General features: G+C 35.7%; 1 protein-coding gene across 2 annotated transcripts in view; it reads left to right on the forward strand.

Annotated features, from left to right (window-relative positions):
- Positions 1-20,931, forward strand: part of LOC23687612 (arylsulfatase B) — a 45,221-nt gene that overhangs the window by 6,758 nt on the left and 17,532 nt on the right. The window contains exons 1-2 of one of the 2 annotated variants that reach the window (XM_021851778.1): positions 10,982-11,419; positions 11,481-11,870. In XM_021851778.1, the coding sequence (XP_021707470.1) occupies positions 11,309-11,419; positions 11,481-11,870 (501 nt within the window). In that variant the 5' untranslated portion in view covers positions 10,982-11,308. Of the gene's footprint in view, positions 1-1,208; positions 1,599-10,981; positions 11,420-11,480; positions 11,871-20,931 lie in introns of those variants that run through there. The other variant, XM_021851777.1, reaches the window with a different exon arrangement.

Below are 20,931 nucleotides of genomic sequence, written 5' to 3' on the forward strand. Positions count from 1 at the left end.
AAACGAAAAAAGAACACATTTATGCCAAATAAAAAAGTTGGGGTTAATATTCATGAATAACGACTGAACTCACATAATTTGAATGAAATCGGAGCAAATTAATGTAAAATTCCGCAATCCGCGATTATTGAGACAGGCAAAAGTTTGCCTAAACGCAAATACTCATAAGCTTTTAAAAAAAATGATGAAATTGGATGCATTCGGAAGCTTTTTGCGGCAATTTTGATTTATTTTCAGTAACATGCATGACTATGTATATTGGAAACCAGAGTTTTTTCAAGGTCATGTCCAAATCACATTTTTCCTATCGCTTGTATTTTTGTGCGATGTAAGGTTGCAGATGTTTACATTTTTCCTAAAAACTAGATCCATTTGAAAATTGAATGTCGGTTGACACATTAATATTCGTTGAAAATCTTCCGAAATATTGTCATTTCCGTAAAACTGCTTCCGGAAAATATGGTCAATCATGTTTGTATTTCCAAGCATGTATATATTATCTGAAACTACCTATATATGAATTCGGGAAATCTGGAATATCTCCGGTGTCTGATGGCCAATATACATGGCCAAGCATCTAATTTTATTTATTTTACATAAAGTTTTAAGCATTTGAATTTGGGCAAAATTTTGCCTATCTCAATCATTTTACTTATCCCTATGTACTTACAACCTCAAGATCTATTTACCGTAGTTGAACATTGTGTCGGCCTGGACGCTTTACATACAAAATACATTTTCCCCAAACGGATTCCATCATCACAAGTCGTTCCAATTTGTTTATTTTCTCAAACTAATTAAATTTGTGTGGGGAAAGTCCTTCGTAAAGTGCCTACATTTAGATGTTTTCGGCCGTGTTTTTTATATTTAAACCCTCATATTTCCTAAAAAGTTGTATTGTCGAGAATTTAGCAAGCATTATTGAATTCATGTAGCTTAAATTGAGTATGTAGAGTTGTTTTCAAAATAAGCAATTATCACATTGAAAAGTAATTTGTTTCACGCCGAGATTGGATTTCTTGATTTTTTATGATTTTTTTTATGAATAATAGAAAACAGACATGAAAAAAGACTAATTTTTCCCAAAATTACGGTATTCCGTTTCGAATAGCGTTTAACGGAATCATTAGAAATATCGCATACCCTTAGTCGCACTTCAGTGAGAGATCGTTTGATTATGGTGAATTATTGTCCTGTCTCTCGCCCAGGGATGGAACGACGTCAGCTTCCACGGATCATCCCAAATCCCAACGCCAAACATCGATGCTCTGGCATACCAGGGGATCATCCTAAATCGGCATTACACACCCCCGCTATGCACTCCCTCGAGAGCATCACTCATGTCCGGAAAGCATCCGATCAACGTTGGAATGCAGCATCATGTCATAGAATCGAACGAGCCTTGGGGACTGGGACTGGACCAGAAGCTGATGCCGGAGTACTTCCGTGAAGCTGGCTACCGTACACGATTGGTGGGCAAGTGGCATCTTGGATTCTTCCGGAAGGCTTACACGCCTACGCGGCGAGGGTTCGACAGTCACTTCGGATATATCGGACCTTATATCGATTATTGGGATCACAGTTTACAGATGAAAAACGTAAGTATGAAAGGTGTATGACCTATGAGAATTATAATTATACCATGATTAACGGAGTAGACAAAAGAAGTAAGGTAATCAAGCATGGCAATAATAATTCCGACAATTTACCTGTTTGCCGTCAGCTTATCGTAGGTACGCGCGATAGTCAATGTCCTAATTTGCATATTTGCACGCGTATCAGACGGTGCAAATATCGTATAACAATTTGGCGATCATCATTAGCGCTTCTTCTGCTGAATGGTATTCCACTTAATTTTTGCTACACACTAGTTGAGGGCAGTATATCATTTTTAAGCCTTGTAATCAAACTATAAAATGCGATTGTAAAACAAAGCAATGCTGAAATCCTGGGTTCAATTCCCGACACGATATATGATCTTTTCTTTTTGAAAATTCTATTTAGATTCGCTGGGCTTGGAGTGTTTTATAAAATTTTCCTTTCGAGCGGGGCAAAAAGTCTCGGAGTCAAATATTGAAAACATGATTTTTCATTTGACTGTATTTCATTTGAAATGGATTATCAGTTGGTGAGCTTGTTTCATGCTTCTATTTCAAACGAGTTATATAAGAAAACACACATTTTTTGTGACAACAGTTTTAATGGTACGTTTATGCATTTATTAAAAAAAAATGATTTGATGGTTTACATAACAGTATGAAATAAACATAACTATACTTTGGTTTTTGTAATTATAACAAAAATACAACAAAAGTTTACTTTGCCAAGCCATGAATTACTCATGCCATTGCACGAAACACAATCCTATATCGGTTTTGAATCGAAGTCTTTTCTCAAATAACACCCTTTCCGAAACCGGAGCCCAGCAGGCAGAGATAACGAATCACAATCATTAAACAATCAATGCCAATGTCGTCACGCAGATCCCATAAATTCACACAGCTAAATACTAACCCTTCACATTGAAGCAGCTACAGTTAGAACCTCGCCGTCTATTGCCCGAGGGATAAATCACTATACCTTCTCCAATTACTGCATCCGGATTACCGTGGACCGTGAAAATTGTGGGAAGCTAGAACCTAAGCGCCACGCTGTGAACTGAGTGCGGGAGGTGATAAGATAATGAAATTCATACGTTGCGCCGGATCTTGAAGTTGGGACCGAGGTGAACATAGGCGATCGCGCAACGGCAAAAGGTTTTTGCAACCTAGCATGAGCGCTAGATACATAACTTCATCTGACTGATTTATTGGAACCCCTCTCATCGTGGTAACATGTTTTTTTGAAGGTTTTAAACAAAGAGCTTTTGGTTTAAGTTTTGGAACATTAGGATAGTTTTGCCATTTTTGCAAGTATGAAGTATTTTTGCAATCTACGACAGATGACGCGCAGGCATCGTCCTGTGTCATCGGCAAAAAAAGATTTTTGATATACCTGAGGTAGCTTAGGTAAGTCAGATGTGAAAATATTGTATAATATTGGTCCTAAAATGCTGCCTTGTGATATTTTCAATGTCTGTTCGTTATAGTTATACGGCCAATATAATGGAGGAGTTTTTTCAGCAATTTTCCCTTCCATACAAAATTTATGAGAATCAGAAAAACAATCTTATACGAATTATATTATTTTTCTGTTGAGCGGGAAAAATCCGAAAACTGACATTTGAGGGCTCGAAAACAGTGATATTTTTTTGGTTTACCTAACTCAAATCAGAGGAAAATGTCATTTACATTCCTTTGCTTTTGGGCTCCTGAATAATTGTCGACAAATCTCATATTCAATTAACAAATGTTTGCTTGGTTATTATACAGTTTTCTTAGAACCATGTTGTTTTTACCATCTGTTACACACTGTCGTGATGCTTATAAAACACTAGGCGGAGAAGCAAGAATTTAAAGGATTCGTTAAATAAATACATATTTAAAATGTTGTATAATGTGGTAAAATTTAATGATAATTATGGTGTAATTAAAATTTTGTATGGATAAAATTAATACTTTCTATGAAGCTTTGCATCTCAAACTATGAGTACAATTTGTGTTCTGTATGGCTGAAACAGCTTAAAATGGCTAAAAGCGGCCTTAAACAGCTTAGAAATTATTAAAACAGTTTAAAACGGCTGTAAACGTCTAATATAGCTGATAATATATTAAAACAGCTTAAACGGTTAAAATGGCTTAAAACGGCCTAAAACAGCTTAAAACGGAGAAAAAGGGTTTAACACGGCCTAAAACAGCTTAAAACGGCTGAAACGGCTTAAAACGACTTTGCACAGCTTACAATGGCTTAAAACGTCTAAAACGGCTCAAAACGGCTTAAAACAGCTCAAAACAGCTTAAAACAGTTTAAAACAGCTTAAAACAGCTTAAAACGGCTGAAAACGGCTTGAAACAGCTTAAAACAGCTAAAATTGGCCTAAATAGCTTAGAACGGCTTAAAACAGCTTAAAATGGCTAAAATGGCTTAAAACGTCTTAAAACAGCTTAAAACGGCTAAAATCAGCTTAAAACAGTTTAGAACGGCTTCAAACGTCTAAAATGGCTAAAAACAGCTTTAAAAACGGCTGAAATGGTTTAAAACAGCTTTAAACGGCTCAAAAGGGGTTAAATCGGCTTAAAACAGCTTAAAACGTTTAAAATGGCTCAAAACGTCTTAAACAGTCTTTGTTCGAGTGCTGTGTTACATTGACGGACCCCCCGGTCCAAGAATCCTAATCGAGGAAGAAATGGTACACCCGAGGACGAGAAAATCGAGTGATCGCTCAATCAACCGAAAGATCAGTGTGAAAAGGATCGGCAAATGGCTTAGACGGAGCCAGGAATTATCAATCCCAAATATGTGTATAATTGTTAGCTAGTATAATAAATGTAGTTGTTTTTAAATAAAGTGTTTTGTAATGTGTAATGGACTTGTTAATAAATTGTCAAGTGTTAAATGAGTGTGTTGAACGTACAAACCCCAAAGGAAATCCCAACGAAGTGCCCAAGAAGGTCTGCCGACGGCCTTACTCAACCGCCGATTTGTCCACTTCATCCACTCTAAGGAACGGCTACTTCAAGTCACCAAATACAGTCCACTCTGGAAGGAAGGTAAGGACCAGCTCCCAAACAGTCTTAAAACTACTAAAATGGCTTAAAACGGCCTAAAACTGCTTAAAACGGCAAAAAAACGTATTAAAACAGCTTAAAACGTCTGCAAACGCGTTAAAACAGCTTAAAACGGCTTTAATTTATTGGTGCATTTAACAGACTGACTCGCGCAACCTTGCTCACCGAGCAAACTAGTTCACGATCATCACGTTTCCCGCTTCCCAACTGAAGGGGTGGTGGCTGGAGCAGCCAAGTTTCACTCCGTAATCAACAGGTGTGCAATCCTGCAAGTTGCACAAAGTGTACGGTAACCTTTTATTCCTACAGGTAATGAACGGGGTGCAATGGTTGCGCTTGTCAGTGTTGGTAATTACGTTTCTGGGCGGGATTTTTAGGGATGTCTGAATGACTGAAGCTGTCGAGATTGATTGTTTTGGATGGCTCGTTCTCGGAGCCGTTATCATGAACTCGCAATTACTTTAATTGGTTTGATTTGTTATCAACGTAAAATTAGACATTTAACATTTACGCATCGGGGATTGCTCCAGAGCTTCCCTTTATTCAGCCAACATGACTCAAGATTAATTAGATAAATACTACTGAAACTTTGTTCCAATCATCTTTTTTTTTTTGCATTTCGAGACCGGAAATTTCCATCCTTCTAAAATCATCTAACAATGACTCAGTATTTTTTAAAGCAGCGGCCATGATTCAGAATACTGTATTTGCAGCCAAGATATCAGTTTGATGATTCGTATCTAGATTTTTTTTTATTAAGTCGTAGACGATTTATTTGAGAAGTACCTAAAGTAATTTCTGACGGAATGCATCTATATCTAATGTTTCTGTAAGAATGTTAAACGGGTTTACGAGAGAAACTCTTGGAATTGTTCTAAAACTTCAAATTGTGGTACAATTATGAACAATTCTAAAAATGTGTATAACCTTCAAGCGTTGTGCCAATTGGACTGCTCCTCGATAAATGAGACCTCCTACCGCATCTGAGTGTTTTTGTCGAAAAGCAAAACTTAAATAGTTAAATTATAAGAATCATCTCCCGCATTCGTAAGAGCAACGCCAAAACTGGGTGCGCATTATAAATTTCCATAGATTGCTATTTAAAATTATTATTAAAACGTGCCTGAAAGATGGGAACTCTCGAACGGGATATTTAAAACATTTTAATTAAAACCTTTCCAGCTGTTTTCCAGGGTTTGAATCAGAACGGTATCAGGAAGATCAAAACTCCACTATGCAAAACATTAAATCGTGTTTTTTTTTCATCAAATAAGGAAAGAAGGTTTTTGTATCCCAAACCATATTAGTGATCACAGGTTATGTTCTTCCAATGCCCCAAACTTCTTGAAAAACTTTTACGAGCTTCTTGGGAATTTTTTCCATGCTCTTGATAGAAGCTTTCTCAAAAATCTGAGAAAAAAATTCCCAAGCTTCGGAGGAAAGCTTTCCAAAGTTTTTTGAGAACCTTTCCCAAGCCCAAAAAAAAGCTTTTCCAAGTATGTAGAAAAAGCTTGTTTTGCTCTAGAAATAGTTATTTCAAGCGAATGGAAGAAGAACTCTCGAGCTTCTGTGAAAAGCATACCGAAACTTCTGAAAAAATCTTTCCAAAGCTTGAGAAAGAAGCTTTACCAAACTTCTGGAAGACGCTCTCTAGGCTTCTGGTATCAGCTTGTTCGAGTTTCTTGGAGCAGCATTTAAGGAATTTTATGGGATGCTTTTCCAAGCTTCCAAGAAAAAAGTTTTGCTAAAACCTGGATGAAAATTTTCAAATCTTCTCTGGGAAACAAATAAAATTAACTTCCAGAATTTTATGCAAAATTCATCATCAATTATGCTTTTAGAGAATATCATTCAAGCTTCTGAGAAAAACTTTTCCAATCTTCTTGGAGATGATGACTTGAGCTCTAAGCTTCTGAGAGCAAGTATTTTCTTTCATATTTCTAATATAAGCTTTCCCAAGCTCCTGGAATCTTTCAATCTTCTTAGAGTAGCTTTTGCAAGCATTTGAAAAGAGGTTTTCCAATTTTATCAGAAAAGGACTATTGGCTTCGTGGTCGTACGGTAGTTTCATCAAGCATTCCCGATTCTGTTACTGAAACTTATCGTCAGGAAAGTGTCTCGGTTGTGCAACAGAAGCTGTTAGTTTGTTAATACTTACGTTACATTCTGTTCATTTCAAGGTCTGATGATGTTATACATGTATTTTTATTTTAAGACTAGTGGTCCCGGCAAACTTCGTCTTGCCATCAAGTAGGCTGTTGAAAAACGCCATGGAACGCTCCGTGCAAAATGGAAGTTCCGTTCACTCCTGTTTTTTCAACTTTCCCGTTGAATATCCCTTGCTTTTTATATACACAAACACGTCGGAACACTTGAGGAACATAACTATGGAAGAATCATTCTAATCCATCGAGCCGTTCTCAAGCCATTTCGTGACATACAAACACCACTCCATTTTTATTTATATAGATAGATAGATTTACCCCTATTTTTCTAAAATCGCTAAATCCTGTTATCCAAGCTTTTCGGATAAGGATTCACAAATTTCCAAGATAATCTTTTTACCATTTTTAAAGTGTTAAGTGTAGAGATGGGCGAACCATTCGCGAACGGTTCAAAAGAACTAGTTCTTTGCGGTGAACGAATGAGTCATGGTTCTTTTTTTGAGAACGGTAGTTCACCAGGAACGGTTTACTGAACGAATGAACGAACGCAACAAACGTGGTGTAAAGAACATTTCGTTATGCATTCTTCCATCGTTCTCGCCGACCGAACAGCTTAGAAAAACGAAGCAAATGAAGAACGAAGACGAATCGGAGCGACGATTGAAATGTGCTTGTGTAAGTGATGATTTCTCGTAGCTTCGCTTCCATCATTTTATTCATTCGACGTTTGTCTGGATTAGCTGGATATGGTCAAATACGGACCGACAAGACTTGGCGCGTAAAAGAAAGCTCAATGAACGAACTTGTATTTTCATTTTATAATTCATTTCGCATTGAATCGTTTGCTTGTTTCAAAATAAAATGCATTTTATTAAATTTTATCTAATTCATATTTTCTAAGCAATAATAGATTCATAATTCAGATGACAATTTTGAGGTTCAATTAAAAGCCTTCTATGAGTTGTAATACATTAATCTTAAGGCGAAAATAAAAAGAAACTTTTAAAAGAACGAAAAACCGTTCGAACTAGTTCGTTTCCAAGAACGGAACGAACGGGAACTGTTCATTGAAAAGAACTGTTTTGCCCATCTCTAGTTAAGTGTTTCACAGTGTATAAAGAAAAGTTATTCCAAGTTTGCAAGAAATGCTTTTCTAAGCTTTCGGGAGAAGCTTTACAACTTTTTATGAGAAACTATTCCTAGACTCTGGGAGAAAATTTTCAAAGCTTCTGAGAAAAGCATTTCAAACCTCTGATAGTCTATTGAAAACCTCTAAGAGTTCAAGCATATTAGTGAACCTTTTCTTAACTCTTTGGAGAAGTTTAACAAACTCATTTTAAAAGATTTCCAAAGCTACTGAAAGAAGTTTTCGTAACCTTATATTCCGAAGGATACGTTAAGAAACGGAACCCCAAACAAGCATAGTCCCGCACTGCCTAAAACCGCATATTTGTAACATTCAACAAAATTAGGCATTGTGGAAATGGACTACTAAACAGGCCCAGATTTAGGAGGGGAGGGTGCCGAGGGAGCAAATTTTGATCCAAATCCACATAATTTGTTTGAATATTGCAATTTTCACTAAGAATTTAGAATTTATTATTATTTCGACCCAAATCTACAGAATTTGTATACAATTATATATTTCTTAACTCCTCAATTATTGGCTTAAATGATAAGATTATCGAGTTAATTTTGCTATGGTCTTTACCGGATTTTCGCTCGATGGACTATTTACAGATACTAGAGCCAAGATAGCCGTAGCGGTAAACGCGCGGCTATTCAGCAAGACCAAGCTGAGGGTCGTGAGTTCGAATCCCACCGGTCGAGGATCTTTTCGAGTTGGAAATTTTCTCGACTTCCCAGGGCATAGAGTATCTTCGTACCTGCCACACGATATACACATGCAAAAATGGTCAATTGCCATAGAAAGCTCTCAGTTAATAACTGTGGAAGTGCTCATAAGAACACTAATCTGTGAAGCAGGCTTTGTCCCAGTTGGGACGTAACGCCAGAAAGAAGAATAAGAGCATCATCTGCAAGTTATCGATGTGTACATAGTTCTTCCAAACTGTTGTCAATATCAGAAAGATTAAAATTATAAAGCAAGTAACTAAGACTAAGCCTAGGAGACGGCTCATATTGTTTTCTGGAAGTTGTTAGTTGACCGCGATAGTGGAGCTCATGTGCTCTTCTGAAAGCAATTGCTCCTTGTTCGCAAAGACTAGTTGAATGTCTGATTGAAGCCACGCTAGACAATGCTTTGTTCCTTTTTATCGCTTCAAAAATCAAATTGATTATTTAAAAGCATAATGTTTTATCCTGTTGCGATAGATACATTTTTTAACATTAATGGTAGGAAATTAGAAAATGTTCACAGCATAAAATAAAATACCTAACGATTTGCTTATTGCTTCAATAACGACTGTCGTTCAAGTTCATTAAATGGAAATATTGGTGCAAAATTATAAAAATAACAACATATTCTTTGCTGTTGAGTCTCGATTAATCATACAGTCTTGATTACAGCTGGAACATTTTTAACTTTGGGCTTTATTGAGGACGATTCAGTCAAAACTCAATCTTATGATCCATGACTTGATGGACAAGACTTAAAGTGATGTAAGTATAGTAAAATTAGAGTATTGTAATATTTTTTTGCTTGAGTTTTCCGAGTACCTTATTTTTATAATACTAAGCTTTCCCGGTCATTTTGTACCAAAGGTCACCGTAAAGAGATTTGACCTCCGAAGCCCAAATCCGGAACTGCTACTAAATATATATTTTTTGCCATTATGGGAAGAAACAAAATTTTCTTAAATTAATTAACTCATTAAGCGTGGTAAAGAAAGTGAAATTATGAACAAATCCACGTGCTCGGCTGGGATTCGAACTCAGGACTTTTGCTAGACAAGCGATTTACCAACTAAGCTACCGAGCCACTTGGTGACACAATTACTCAGAAGGTAACAAGTTTCGAATTCAAATCCCCAAAAATCACGAGCCTGAAGAAGGTCCATTCCCAGACCGAAACGTAGGCGAAGATAATAAAGTAATCAACGTAATCTTTTAATGACTGTTAAGCCGAAAACAAGTTACAGTTTAAAATTTTTGTATGGACAAAATACCACGAGTGGGTAGGGGGGCCTGGAAATCAAAAAAAAATCAATGACCATGGAAAATTCCTTTAGGAATATTAGAAAAAAAAAATCATGAAAAAATGCTAAAAATTGCTGAAATATTTCTGTTTTAAGTATAAGAAAAATGGTACAGAATAAAAACTATGAAGGAATATTTTACAGCAAAGCCAACATTTTTTGTCGAATAAACAAATAAATTGATGAAGAAATTAGCAATGTATTAGTCTTCGGGTAGTGAAGATCTTCACATAGAATTTTTATGAACACCTAGATTTTTTAGCAGCAAAATGATGAATCAGTTTTTAAAGTTAAACTTGTATTATTATGATTTGTTTTAGTAAGTATGCAGGAATTAAATTCTGTTGCATTTTTTGTGGAATTTTCAGAGGATTGCCATACTGGGGTTTGCTAGCATTCCTTTTGGTCAAGGATTCTTCGTATAGGAAATTTTCTCGGCTTCTCAGAGTATAAAATATCACAAGTAAACACGGTCAATTGTTGAGGAATGCTATCAGTTAATAAATGTAGAAATACTCATAGAATACTCAGCTGAGAAGCAGGCTTTATCATAGAACAAAACGCCAGACCAAAAAAGAAGAAAACTGGGTGACTGAACGTTATAGAAGACCTGACTATTAGTCATGGAAAAGTTGTCTTTGTTCATTTTGCGACATTACACCCCATGAAAAATGTGTTCAAGTACTAGACCACCCTTGGCAACAAGCACAGTGTCCCTCTCCCGAACGTTCTGCATATATTGGGCGTTCAACGACTGATCAAGAGAGCCCCATCAATAGTGCAAACAACTTTATTTCTTTTAATTGCCCTACTAACTCACTCGTTCCAAACGTCCTCGGTTCGCTCCAAGCGTCTAATGACTACCGACTTACCATTTCCCCCCATCCGTTAAAAAACCGTCACCTTGAAGTGAAGAAAAGTAACTACCATGGCACACCACGCAGCTAACCGTTTGATCCACCCAAAACTTCGAGAAAACCCCATACCAGTCATGATCGTGGTTCCGATCGGTACGCTTCAAATCCGCAAGGCACTGCAGCATATAGGCTTTAGTTCAACACGTGCAGTCTACCAAACCGAAGGCGAAGAAAAAGAAACCTCCATTCGTTCGTTCGTCCGTGGGATATCTTAGAGGCGCGAGAAGAGAGTGTCGTATATTGATGAGATCGCGGTTCGCCGAGTGGACGCGCAAAACCGTGAACCTTCTTGTTTTTCGAAAAGTTGGGTGCAGTGAATAGCGTGTCGTGCAGAAGTTGCCTAACCATCGCCATTAAGTTTCTAATTCAGCGAGTGTTGGCACAGTGTTTTGTATGAAAAGATGCATTGCATTACAAAGTTGTTGTTAATCTGGTTGTCGCTGATGATTGGGAAGATTAAAGGTGTCGACAGATCTCCTCCGAATGTGATCGTTATCGTTGCAGATGATCTCGTATGTGTGCTACCAAGTGTCTTGAGATTTAGTTGAAATAATAGCGAGAATTTCTCTACAGGGTTGGAACGATGTAAGCTTCCACAGTTCGAAGCAGATCTTCACGCCCAACATCGATGTTCTGGCGTATCACGGAGTCATCTTGAACCGGCATTATTGTGCGCCCTTCGGGACAGCATCTCAAGTCGCATTGATGACCGGAAGTCATCCGCTAAGTGTCGGTACTCAGAGCGCATCAAACGAGCCAGATCAACCATGGACTCTCGATCCAGAACTTAAACTGATGCCCGAATACTTCCGAGACGCTGGTTATGCCACTCATTTGATCGGAAAGTGGGGTCTCGGATTCTCCCGGAAGGACTACACACCAACCCAGCGAGGATTTGATAGCCACTTCGGGTTTCTTGGGCCGTACATTGACTACTGGGATCACAGTTTAAGGTTGCGTAATGTAAGTTCAAATCGCACTGTTCGATAATCGAAGATGTAACCGGGTGCCGAAGAAGGCGGACGAAAGAGGCGGTAAATGTGTAATGATGGACCTACCCAAACAATATAACACGGTGCTCTCCAGACCGAAAAAGAAAAAAAAATATGCATCGAATCTGTGTCTTCCACTCGATTTCTATTGCTGAACTACCGTTTTCTAGTTGAATTAAAAAATCTCTCGGTTACTTACTTTTGTCTACGAACAATCCTCTGAAACTTTATGGAAAATGACTGCAATATAATGAATCCAGTACAAGCTAAACTTCAGATTTTTTGTAGTTCGTTATACAAATTTAAGCCCTTGTTTTGACTTAAATTTGTATAACAATCTACAAACATTCTGAAGGCGAGACATTTAATTTTACTATGTTTCAATTTTTGTTGTTATTATTTGACATAACCTGTAAATAATGGTAGCTTTGGAATTATTCTAATAACACCTGGCTCTCCTTATGTGAAAGGTTGATAGTGTTCATTTTTTATTACACATTAAATGAGACCCAGGCATTTATATATTATAAAACAATTCAATTTTTCAAATAATAGCCAAATATAGAATTATTTGAATTCCGAGGTACGAAGAAACAAATTCCGAGAGAAGACCTGTCATAATTACATGCAAACATAATAAGGTGTCAACTTCAGTGTTATATAATTCACTTAATTGGAACGTGTAACGGATCTCTACATGATATGACATGTGGATCTCAATGATATGTCATGTAACCCAGCAGGAGTCTGTAACATTACGTGACATATTACACAAAAATACATGATTTCAAACTAAAATTTACATGACATCACGTTCACACAGCATTTATAAAGTTTACATGAAGTGTCATCTTAATTATTTTCCAGATGTTGGTTTTATTTCGTTTCTGAAATAATTTATTTTGTCGTGACATAAACGCTCTGAGGCATCGCTCATGTATATAAATCCACCGTGATTTTTGTTTGTACACATATCTAATGAGCATGTTACGCATAAAAAGCCTAATTACAGTTCAAAGAATACTTATAGACTTTTATTGTATTGTTCAAGTTTCACTAATGTGTTAAATTAACCAACTTTCTTATAACAAAGTACAGCGATTTTATTCCAAGGAACTCAATGTTCACTTCATAGCTAGTTTAATTCAAGCTCTTCAAGCTTCAGAGCTTGAATTAAACTAGCTTGAAGTAAACACTATAGGACGGTTCAGAATTAAAAAAAAATAAGTTTGAATATCTCCCATATCTTTTTAATCATCCTTAACATAAAAAAGAGTTCTGTGAAATTTTCATCTTTTTGGTAGAATTTTAAAGGTGATCTAAAGACGAGACCGGTGAGAGGAAAATTAGTATGGAGGAATTCATGAAAATGATCCAAACAAGTTTTCACTATAATATAAGTATAAACTTATCATTCCATAGAGCAATCGGCATGAAATTTCGGTAGAGAACTACAAATATCATAAAGTTTTAAAATACCAGTTAAAAAGTAAATTACCCGGTGAAATCGCTCAAAATAATAGTAGTTTTTCTTTTGTAATTTTTTGTGCATCAAAAATTTTCTAAAAAATGACTTGTTTGCACAATTATAGCTTGAATGGGAATTGTTGAAACGATGAGTAATGAATAATTTTAAAACTCAAAATACAGCAGATATTTGATTCATTAAACCTACTATTATTAAACGGTGCTGCAAAAAACATTCAAGTTTTGTGATAATGAAACTGAGGGTATTTGTAGTTCAATGCCTAAATTCCATGCCGCTTGTTCATAGGGTAGCAAAGTTACAGCATCCTAAAATTGAGCAATTTGTATGAAAATCGATTTTCACTACTATTATTCTGAACACAACTGTACATCGTCTTTGGGCCACCTCTAAATCTCAACAGAAAAAGCTGAAAAATTCACAGACCACTAACTCTATGGAATGGATTTTTTCTCTACAAACCAAATATAGATCCTACAGACACTTTTTTTTTTGCTTTTTTCATTGATTACAACTGGTATCGTTACCCATAGTGAAAAACTAGAAAGGTAGAGTACACAACCGTAACTTTAAAATGAAAGTTTGCCAAGATATCGACAGATCATGTGACGTTATTATCAGTTTTTGTTAGACCGGCATTTTAAACTACCAAACCACAGAACAAATTACGATTTTACATTGTTGAATCATTGGAGCCCAAAATACACTCCCGTGCGAAAGTTTGGGATCACCCCTCAAAAACATACAAAAGTGTCAATGTCTCTGAGATTACGCGACTTATTGGGATTCTCTATGGCTTATTTGGCTTTGCAGGTAAATTAATTTTGCTTCGTAGGTATTTCAACTACACCATATTTTTAAATTGCGTTTGCTGAAGTTTTACTTTATTTAAGTTGGGATATTTTTTCAAAAATTAAACTCAACAAAATATCAAATTTTCTCAGCATTGGATGGATTAAGATTTTAAATCAGTTCGGTATTAGAACCAAAATCTCATACTCTTTAAAGAGAAAAATCAGAAAATTTTTGCCATTTAAGTCATTGTGCTAGAAAAAAAATCGGTAACTCCTCAGTATAGTGTTCCGTGCGAAAGATTAAGGTGACTAAAACTTACTAAAAAAAACACAAATTATATACGTTTTAATGATTTTGAATAACTTTCAGAATTGCCTGCCAAAAATTTAAATGTGCTCTTCAACGTTTTTGAGATTACGGTTATAATTCTTGATCGATGCAATGGTGAGAAGAATAGTCATGTTTTCATTGTATGTTTTGTAAAATTTTGCAACTTCAAGTGAACATTTAGTAAGCATAAAGTGACCAGATTTGAGAACACTATGTAACAAACGCCATATACGGAGATAATCGACGTTACACTTCAAATTCACATTACAACTCAAACAATGAACTTTTTGGAAAATTTAAATTTAAAGGTAGTTTTTCTTAAATTAAACACAGTCATGAATGCAACAAATAATTCTCAACAAAATGTATCACTTCTTGGCAAAACCGTTTACATTGACGACATACGAGGTTTTTAAAAGTTGGTCTACATTTAACATTTATGATCATGTTAAAACTTAAAAGCAAGGGACAAAAAAAAATCATTGCAACTTCTTATAAATACAAATCATGTCTATGAAGCAACTAACTCATAGTTGATTTAACAACTTAGATAAGAAATAGCAAGCTCAAGGATTCATTATCACACAATTTGAATACCTTATTATGTAAACATGTCACAAAATTTGAATACCTTATGTGACATAAATATTCAATTCAAAGAACTCAGAGAAGGACTCATACATAAATCTCAATGAGTTTCAGACAGAAATTTGAGATGAATTTACGTGGATTGTAAATTATGCACATAAACAAAATCCTTAACAGCATTCTCAGATATTCCTTCAGGATTTTAGAGATGTGTACTGATTGAATCCTAGATCTAATATGGCAGGGTCCTGACCAAGAATATCACACTATCTTCGGATAGGTCCCTACATTATCCTCAGCAGAATTCTCAAACAATTCTATAACAGTGAAATCAGAACATGAGTGAACGCACCAGAACCATTCTCCAAAATTCAGGGGTTGAATTTTCCCGGAATAAAATTTGCAACTAATTGACAACAGAGCGGTTCCACGCCGTTTCGCAAACCCGATTATTTCTGTATTATTTGAATCGCCTGAAAATTTGCATACAGATTCTTTATGACCAAAAATGCCATTATGCACTTTCAGACCGCCATTTTGAACCTCACCTTATTTTTGAGAAGGGCGTATCGGAAAATGCATGGCAAATCTTTAAAAAACTGTAACTCGAAAACGGTTTGTCCGATCGATTTGAGATCTTCTACAAAGTTGTGGGTATTGCTTAGGACTATATGGAGAAAAATATGCACGGTAAAAAAGTTACAGATTATTTTTTATTTCAAAAACAAAATTTTAAAATCGATTTTCTCCAGAAACGCAGTTTTGATTTTTTTTTATTTTTGGATATGTTTTAGGGGACAACTTATATGATTTATCGCACAATGTTTCAAAATGGAAGAATTATGGACAAAAAAGTTATGATTTTTTAAATAAATACAGATTTTGAAAAAAAAAATCGAAATAGAGGAAAACAATAATTTTTTATGTGATTATTTGAAAGAACAGAAAAATTGCAATCGAAAAGTACTTAAGTAAATTTTTTCTAGGTTGCATCAATTTCGAGATATACTCATATTTATATAAAATTTTCAAATAAAAAAATAAATATAGACCCTTTTCAAGCATATTTCGTGTTTCTCCATTCCAGAAAAAAATTATTTTGATTGAGCGAATCGTAGCTAAATCGTTTATCGTTTGATCAAAACATTTATGCTTAAGTATTGAAAAAAGAGTGCACGGTAAAAAATATAAACGATATTTTCAAATGAAAATTTGAAGCTAATAGTTCTTAAAAACCGCAATTTTTTTTTTTTTTTTTTTTTTTTTTTTTTTTTTTTTTTTTTTTTTTTTTTTTTTTTTTTTTTTTTTTTTTTTTTTAATTTCTTTATTAGTATCATTCCAAACATTACATTCATTTCTTATATCTAGGTGTTCTGTGTTATTTGACAACACTATCATCCTAATTTGGTAAAACAAATTTAAGATTTAATTAACATTTTGTTAACAACATATTACATTTCATTTGCCGTAGCAGTTCAGTTTTTTTTTTTACAGGTGAGTTGATTTCACCTGCTTATAAGAGAAAAAAAAATGTTTTTAATATACTTAACCTAACTTAACCTAAACATATAACGCATTAATCGTGGCAATAGAAGATTGTAACGATTTTTGCCTGAAATTATTAATGATTGTATTTGACATTTGTTCCAATGTTTCAACATTGGATATTCTATGTAACTCATTGGTACTATACCAGGGAGGAAGCCTCAGAATCATTTTCAAAATTTTATTTTGAATTCTCTGCAGAGCTTTCTTCCTGGTATTACAACAGCTAGTCCATATTGGTACAGCATACAACATGGCTGGCCTGAAAATTTGTTTGAATATCAACAGCTTGTTCTTAAGACAAAGTTTTGATTTTCTATTAATAAGGGGATAGAGACATTTTACATATTTATAACATTTGGCTTGAATGCCCCCAATGTGATTTTTGAAAGTTAAATTCTTATCTAGCATGAGCCCTAGATACTTAACTTCATCTGACCAATTTATTGGAACCCCTCTCATCGTGACAACATGTCTACTTGAAGGTTTCAAATAAAGAGCTTTTGGTTTATGTGGGAATATTATTAGTTGAGTTTTGGAAGCATTAGGAGAAATCTTCCATTTTTGCAAGTATGAAGAAAAAATATCCAAACTTTTTTGCAATCGACTACAGATGACACGCAGGCTTCGTCCTTTGGCGGAGAGGCCTGTGTCATCCGCAAACAAAGATTTTTGACATCCCTGAGGTAGCTCAGGTAAGTCAGATGTGAAAATATTGTATAATATTGGTCCCAAAATGCTGCCTTGGGGAACACCAGCTCTTACAGGAAGTCTTTCAGATTTGGAGTTCTGATAATTAACCTGAAGTGTACGATTTGACAGATAACTTTGAATTATTCTAACAATGTATGTTGGAAAATTAAAGTTTTTCAATTTTACAATCAAACCTTCATGCCAAACACTGTCGAATGCTTTTTCTATGTCTAGAAGAGCAAGACCAGTAGAATAGCCTTCAGATTCGTTGGAACGGATCAAATTTGTTACAAATTTGTTGAGTGGTCGAATGTCCATGGCGGAATCCGAACTGTTCATTGGCAAAAATTGAATTTTCGTTGATGTGGGCCATCATTCTGTTCAAAATAACCTTTTCAAAAAGTTTACTGATGGAGGAAAGCAAACTGATTGGACGATAGCTAGAAGCTTCTGCAGGATTTTTGTCTGGTTTTAAAATTGGAACAACTTTAGCATTTTTCCATTTGTCAGGAAAATATGCTAATTGAAAACATTTGTTAAATATATCAACTAAAAATGATAAGCTACTTTCTGGAAGTTTCTTGATGAGGATGTAGAAAATTCCATCATCGCCAGGAGCTTTCATGTTTTTGAATTTTTTAATAATAGTTCTCACTTCTTCCAAATCAGTCTCCCAGGCATTTTCGAAAACGTTCTCTTGATTGAGAATATTTTCGAACTCCTGAGTAACTTCATTTTCAATTGGACTAGTAAGTCCTAAATTAAAATTGTGCGCACTTTCAAACTGCATAGCAAGTTTTTGAGCTTTTTCGCGATTAGTTAGTAATAATTTGTTTTCCTCTTTCAATGCCGGTATTGGCTTTTGAGGTTTTTTCAAGATTTTCGATAATTTCCAAAAGGGCTTAGAGCCAGGGTCCAATTGAGAAATTTTATTTTCAAAATTTTTGTTTCTTAATTGAGCAAAACGTTTCTTGATTTCTTTCTGCAAATCCTGCCATATAATTTTCATAGCAGGATCGTGAGTGCGTTGAAATTGCCTTCTCCTCACGTTTTTAAGACGGATCAAGAGTTTAAGATCATCGTCTATAATCACGGATTCAAATTTTACTTCACATTTTGGAATTGCAATGCTCCGGGCTTCAACAATGGAATTTGTTAAAGTTTCAAGAGCATTGTCAATATCAAGTTTAGTTTCTAAAGAAATGTTAACATCAAGATTGGAGTCAACATACGTTTTATATATATTCCAGTCGGCTCGTAAATAATTGAAAGTGGAGCTGATAGGATTGAGAATCGCTTCTTGGGATATTTGAAATGTAACAGGGACATGATCAGAATCAAAATCAGCATGAGTAATCAGTTGGCTACAAAGATGACTAGAGTCGGTTAAGACCAAATCAATCGTAGATGGATTTCTAGAAGAGGAAAAACATGTGGGGCTATCAGGGTATTGAATTGAGAAATATCCTGAAGAGCACTCATCAAATAAAATTCTGCCGTTGGAATTACTTTGAGAATTATTCCATGACCGATGTTTGGCATTAAAGTCACCAATGACAAAAAATTTTGACTTATTGCGAGTCAATTTACGCAAGTCAGTTTGGAGCAAATTAACTTGCTGCCCAGAGCATTGAAAAGGCAAATAGGCAGCTATGAAAGTATATTTACCAAACTGTGTTTCAACAGAAACACCTAAAGTTTCAAAAACTTTAGTTTCAAATGATGAAAACAGTTGATGTTTTATACGCCTATGAATGATGATTGCAACTCCCCCACATGCCCCATCAAGTCGATCATTACGATAAACAAAAAAGTTAGGATCTCTTTTGAGTTTAGATCCAGGTTTTAAATACGTTTCGGTAATAACTGCTATATGCACGTTATTAACCGTAAGAAAATTAAACAGCTCGTCCTCATTACCATTCAGAGAACGAGCATTCCAATTTAAAATATTTAAATTATTATTTGGATCCATTAGAAAAACGTAATCCAATATCAATTTGATTTGTAAATTTTACACCTACTTGGACTGCTTCAGTCATAGTGGTGGCTTTGAACATTGCATCAATCATTAGATTCAATTGTTCAGTTAGAAAATTAAAATCAGAGGCAGACATGTCATGTGATTTCCCATTGGAATTTTCGGTAGACGAAGAAGCGGAGTTACCTGTGGCGGTAGGGTTTTTTCCATTTGATTTGAAACTAGTAGAATGGGTACCCATGGATCGAGCAGGGGAGGAGTTCGAATTTCCTGCTACGATATCGGCAAAGGATTTACCGTAGGTAGATACATTCGAAATAGAAAGATTCGAACGGCTACCCGACGGATTAAAATTAGTTTGTGACTGAGCATGATTATGATCTTCCTGATGGGTATGATTCCTAATCAAGCGATCGTTAACTGAAAAATGAGCATTGTTCGATACTCTACCAGGCAAATTCCGGAAACGACCGTTATCGTAACGGATATTATCTTTCATCTGCCTGGCACGAGCCTCAATGACCCTTTTGCGTGAAGGACTTATGGTTAGCCCCGCAATTACAACATATGAATTTGGTGGTATCTTCCTTCACTGGACAGACGTCTTTGGCGTGAGAAGAACCTCCGCAAATCATGCATTTAGCATCCATGCGACAATTTTTTGTACCATGACCCCACTTTTGGCACCGACGGCACTGAGTGGGGTTCTGGTAATTTCCTCCAGGTTTCTGGAAATGTTCCCATGTCACACGGACATCAAACAAAAGTTTTGCTTTTTCTAAAGCTTTAATATTATTTAGTTCTTTTTTGTTAAAGTGAACTAAATAAAATTCTTGAGAAAGCCCTTTCCGAACAATGCCAGATTGGGTTCTCTTTTTCATAATGATTACTTGGACTGGGGAAAATCCAAGTAAATCATTTATTCCATTTTTGATCTCTTCAGGTGATTTATAGTCACTTGAGAGACCTTTCAAGACAACTTTGAACAAACGTTCAGTTTTGTCGTCATAAGTAAAAAATTTGTGCTTCTTCTCTTCAAGATGTTTGAGAAGAAGCTCACGATCTTTAAGAGTTTCCGGCAAAACGCGACAGTCTCCTTTCTTTGCGATTTGGAAGGAAACCTTGATTCCCCTAATGGAGTTCAAGATCTCCTGCCTAAATCCCCCAAATTCGGAACAACTGACCACGATAGGCGGCACTCTTTGCTTCCTCACTTGCATCAAAGAGCCTGGCCTAGAGGCTGCTTCGATTTGGTGTTCGGAAAATTTGTCTAGAGCATCGAACTGATTGCTCATTTCGATACAATTATTCATTTCACCCTTGGAAGAAACTTCGCATTCCGGGGAAGCGTCCTTTCTTCCATTCTTGCCACGTGTAGTGACAGTTTTAAAACCCACTTTTTTGGAAGGAAGTAGTGAATTCAGAGATTCACCCTTCCTTTTGTTTGTTGTTGATACCATGTTTAATTAATAAACGAAAGAAGACGTGACCTTCGAAAGGTTTTTTCCCAAGACGGTGTCCAAGAAGGATTACCACCGCTAGCTTTCGCCAACGGGTCCAACGAAAAATCGAAGGCGCGGGTTCAAACAAGGATCGTAAAGGGATCAATAGTAG

This window comes from Aedes aegypti, chromosome 3 (assembly GCF_002204515.2).
Source record: "Aedes aegypti strain LVP_AGWG chromosome 3, AaegL5.0 Primary Assembly, whole genome shotgun sequence".
Classification (NCBI taxonomy): Eukaryota; Metazoa; Arthropoda; class Insecta; order Diptera; family Culicidae; genus Aedes; species Aedes aegypti.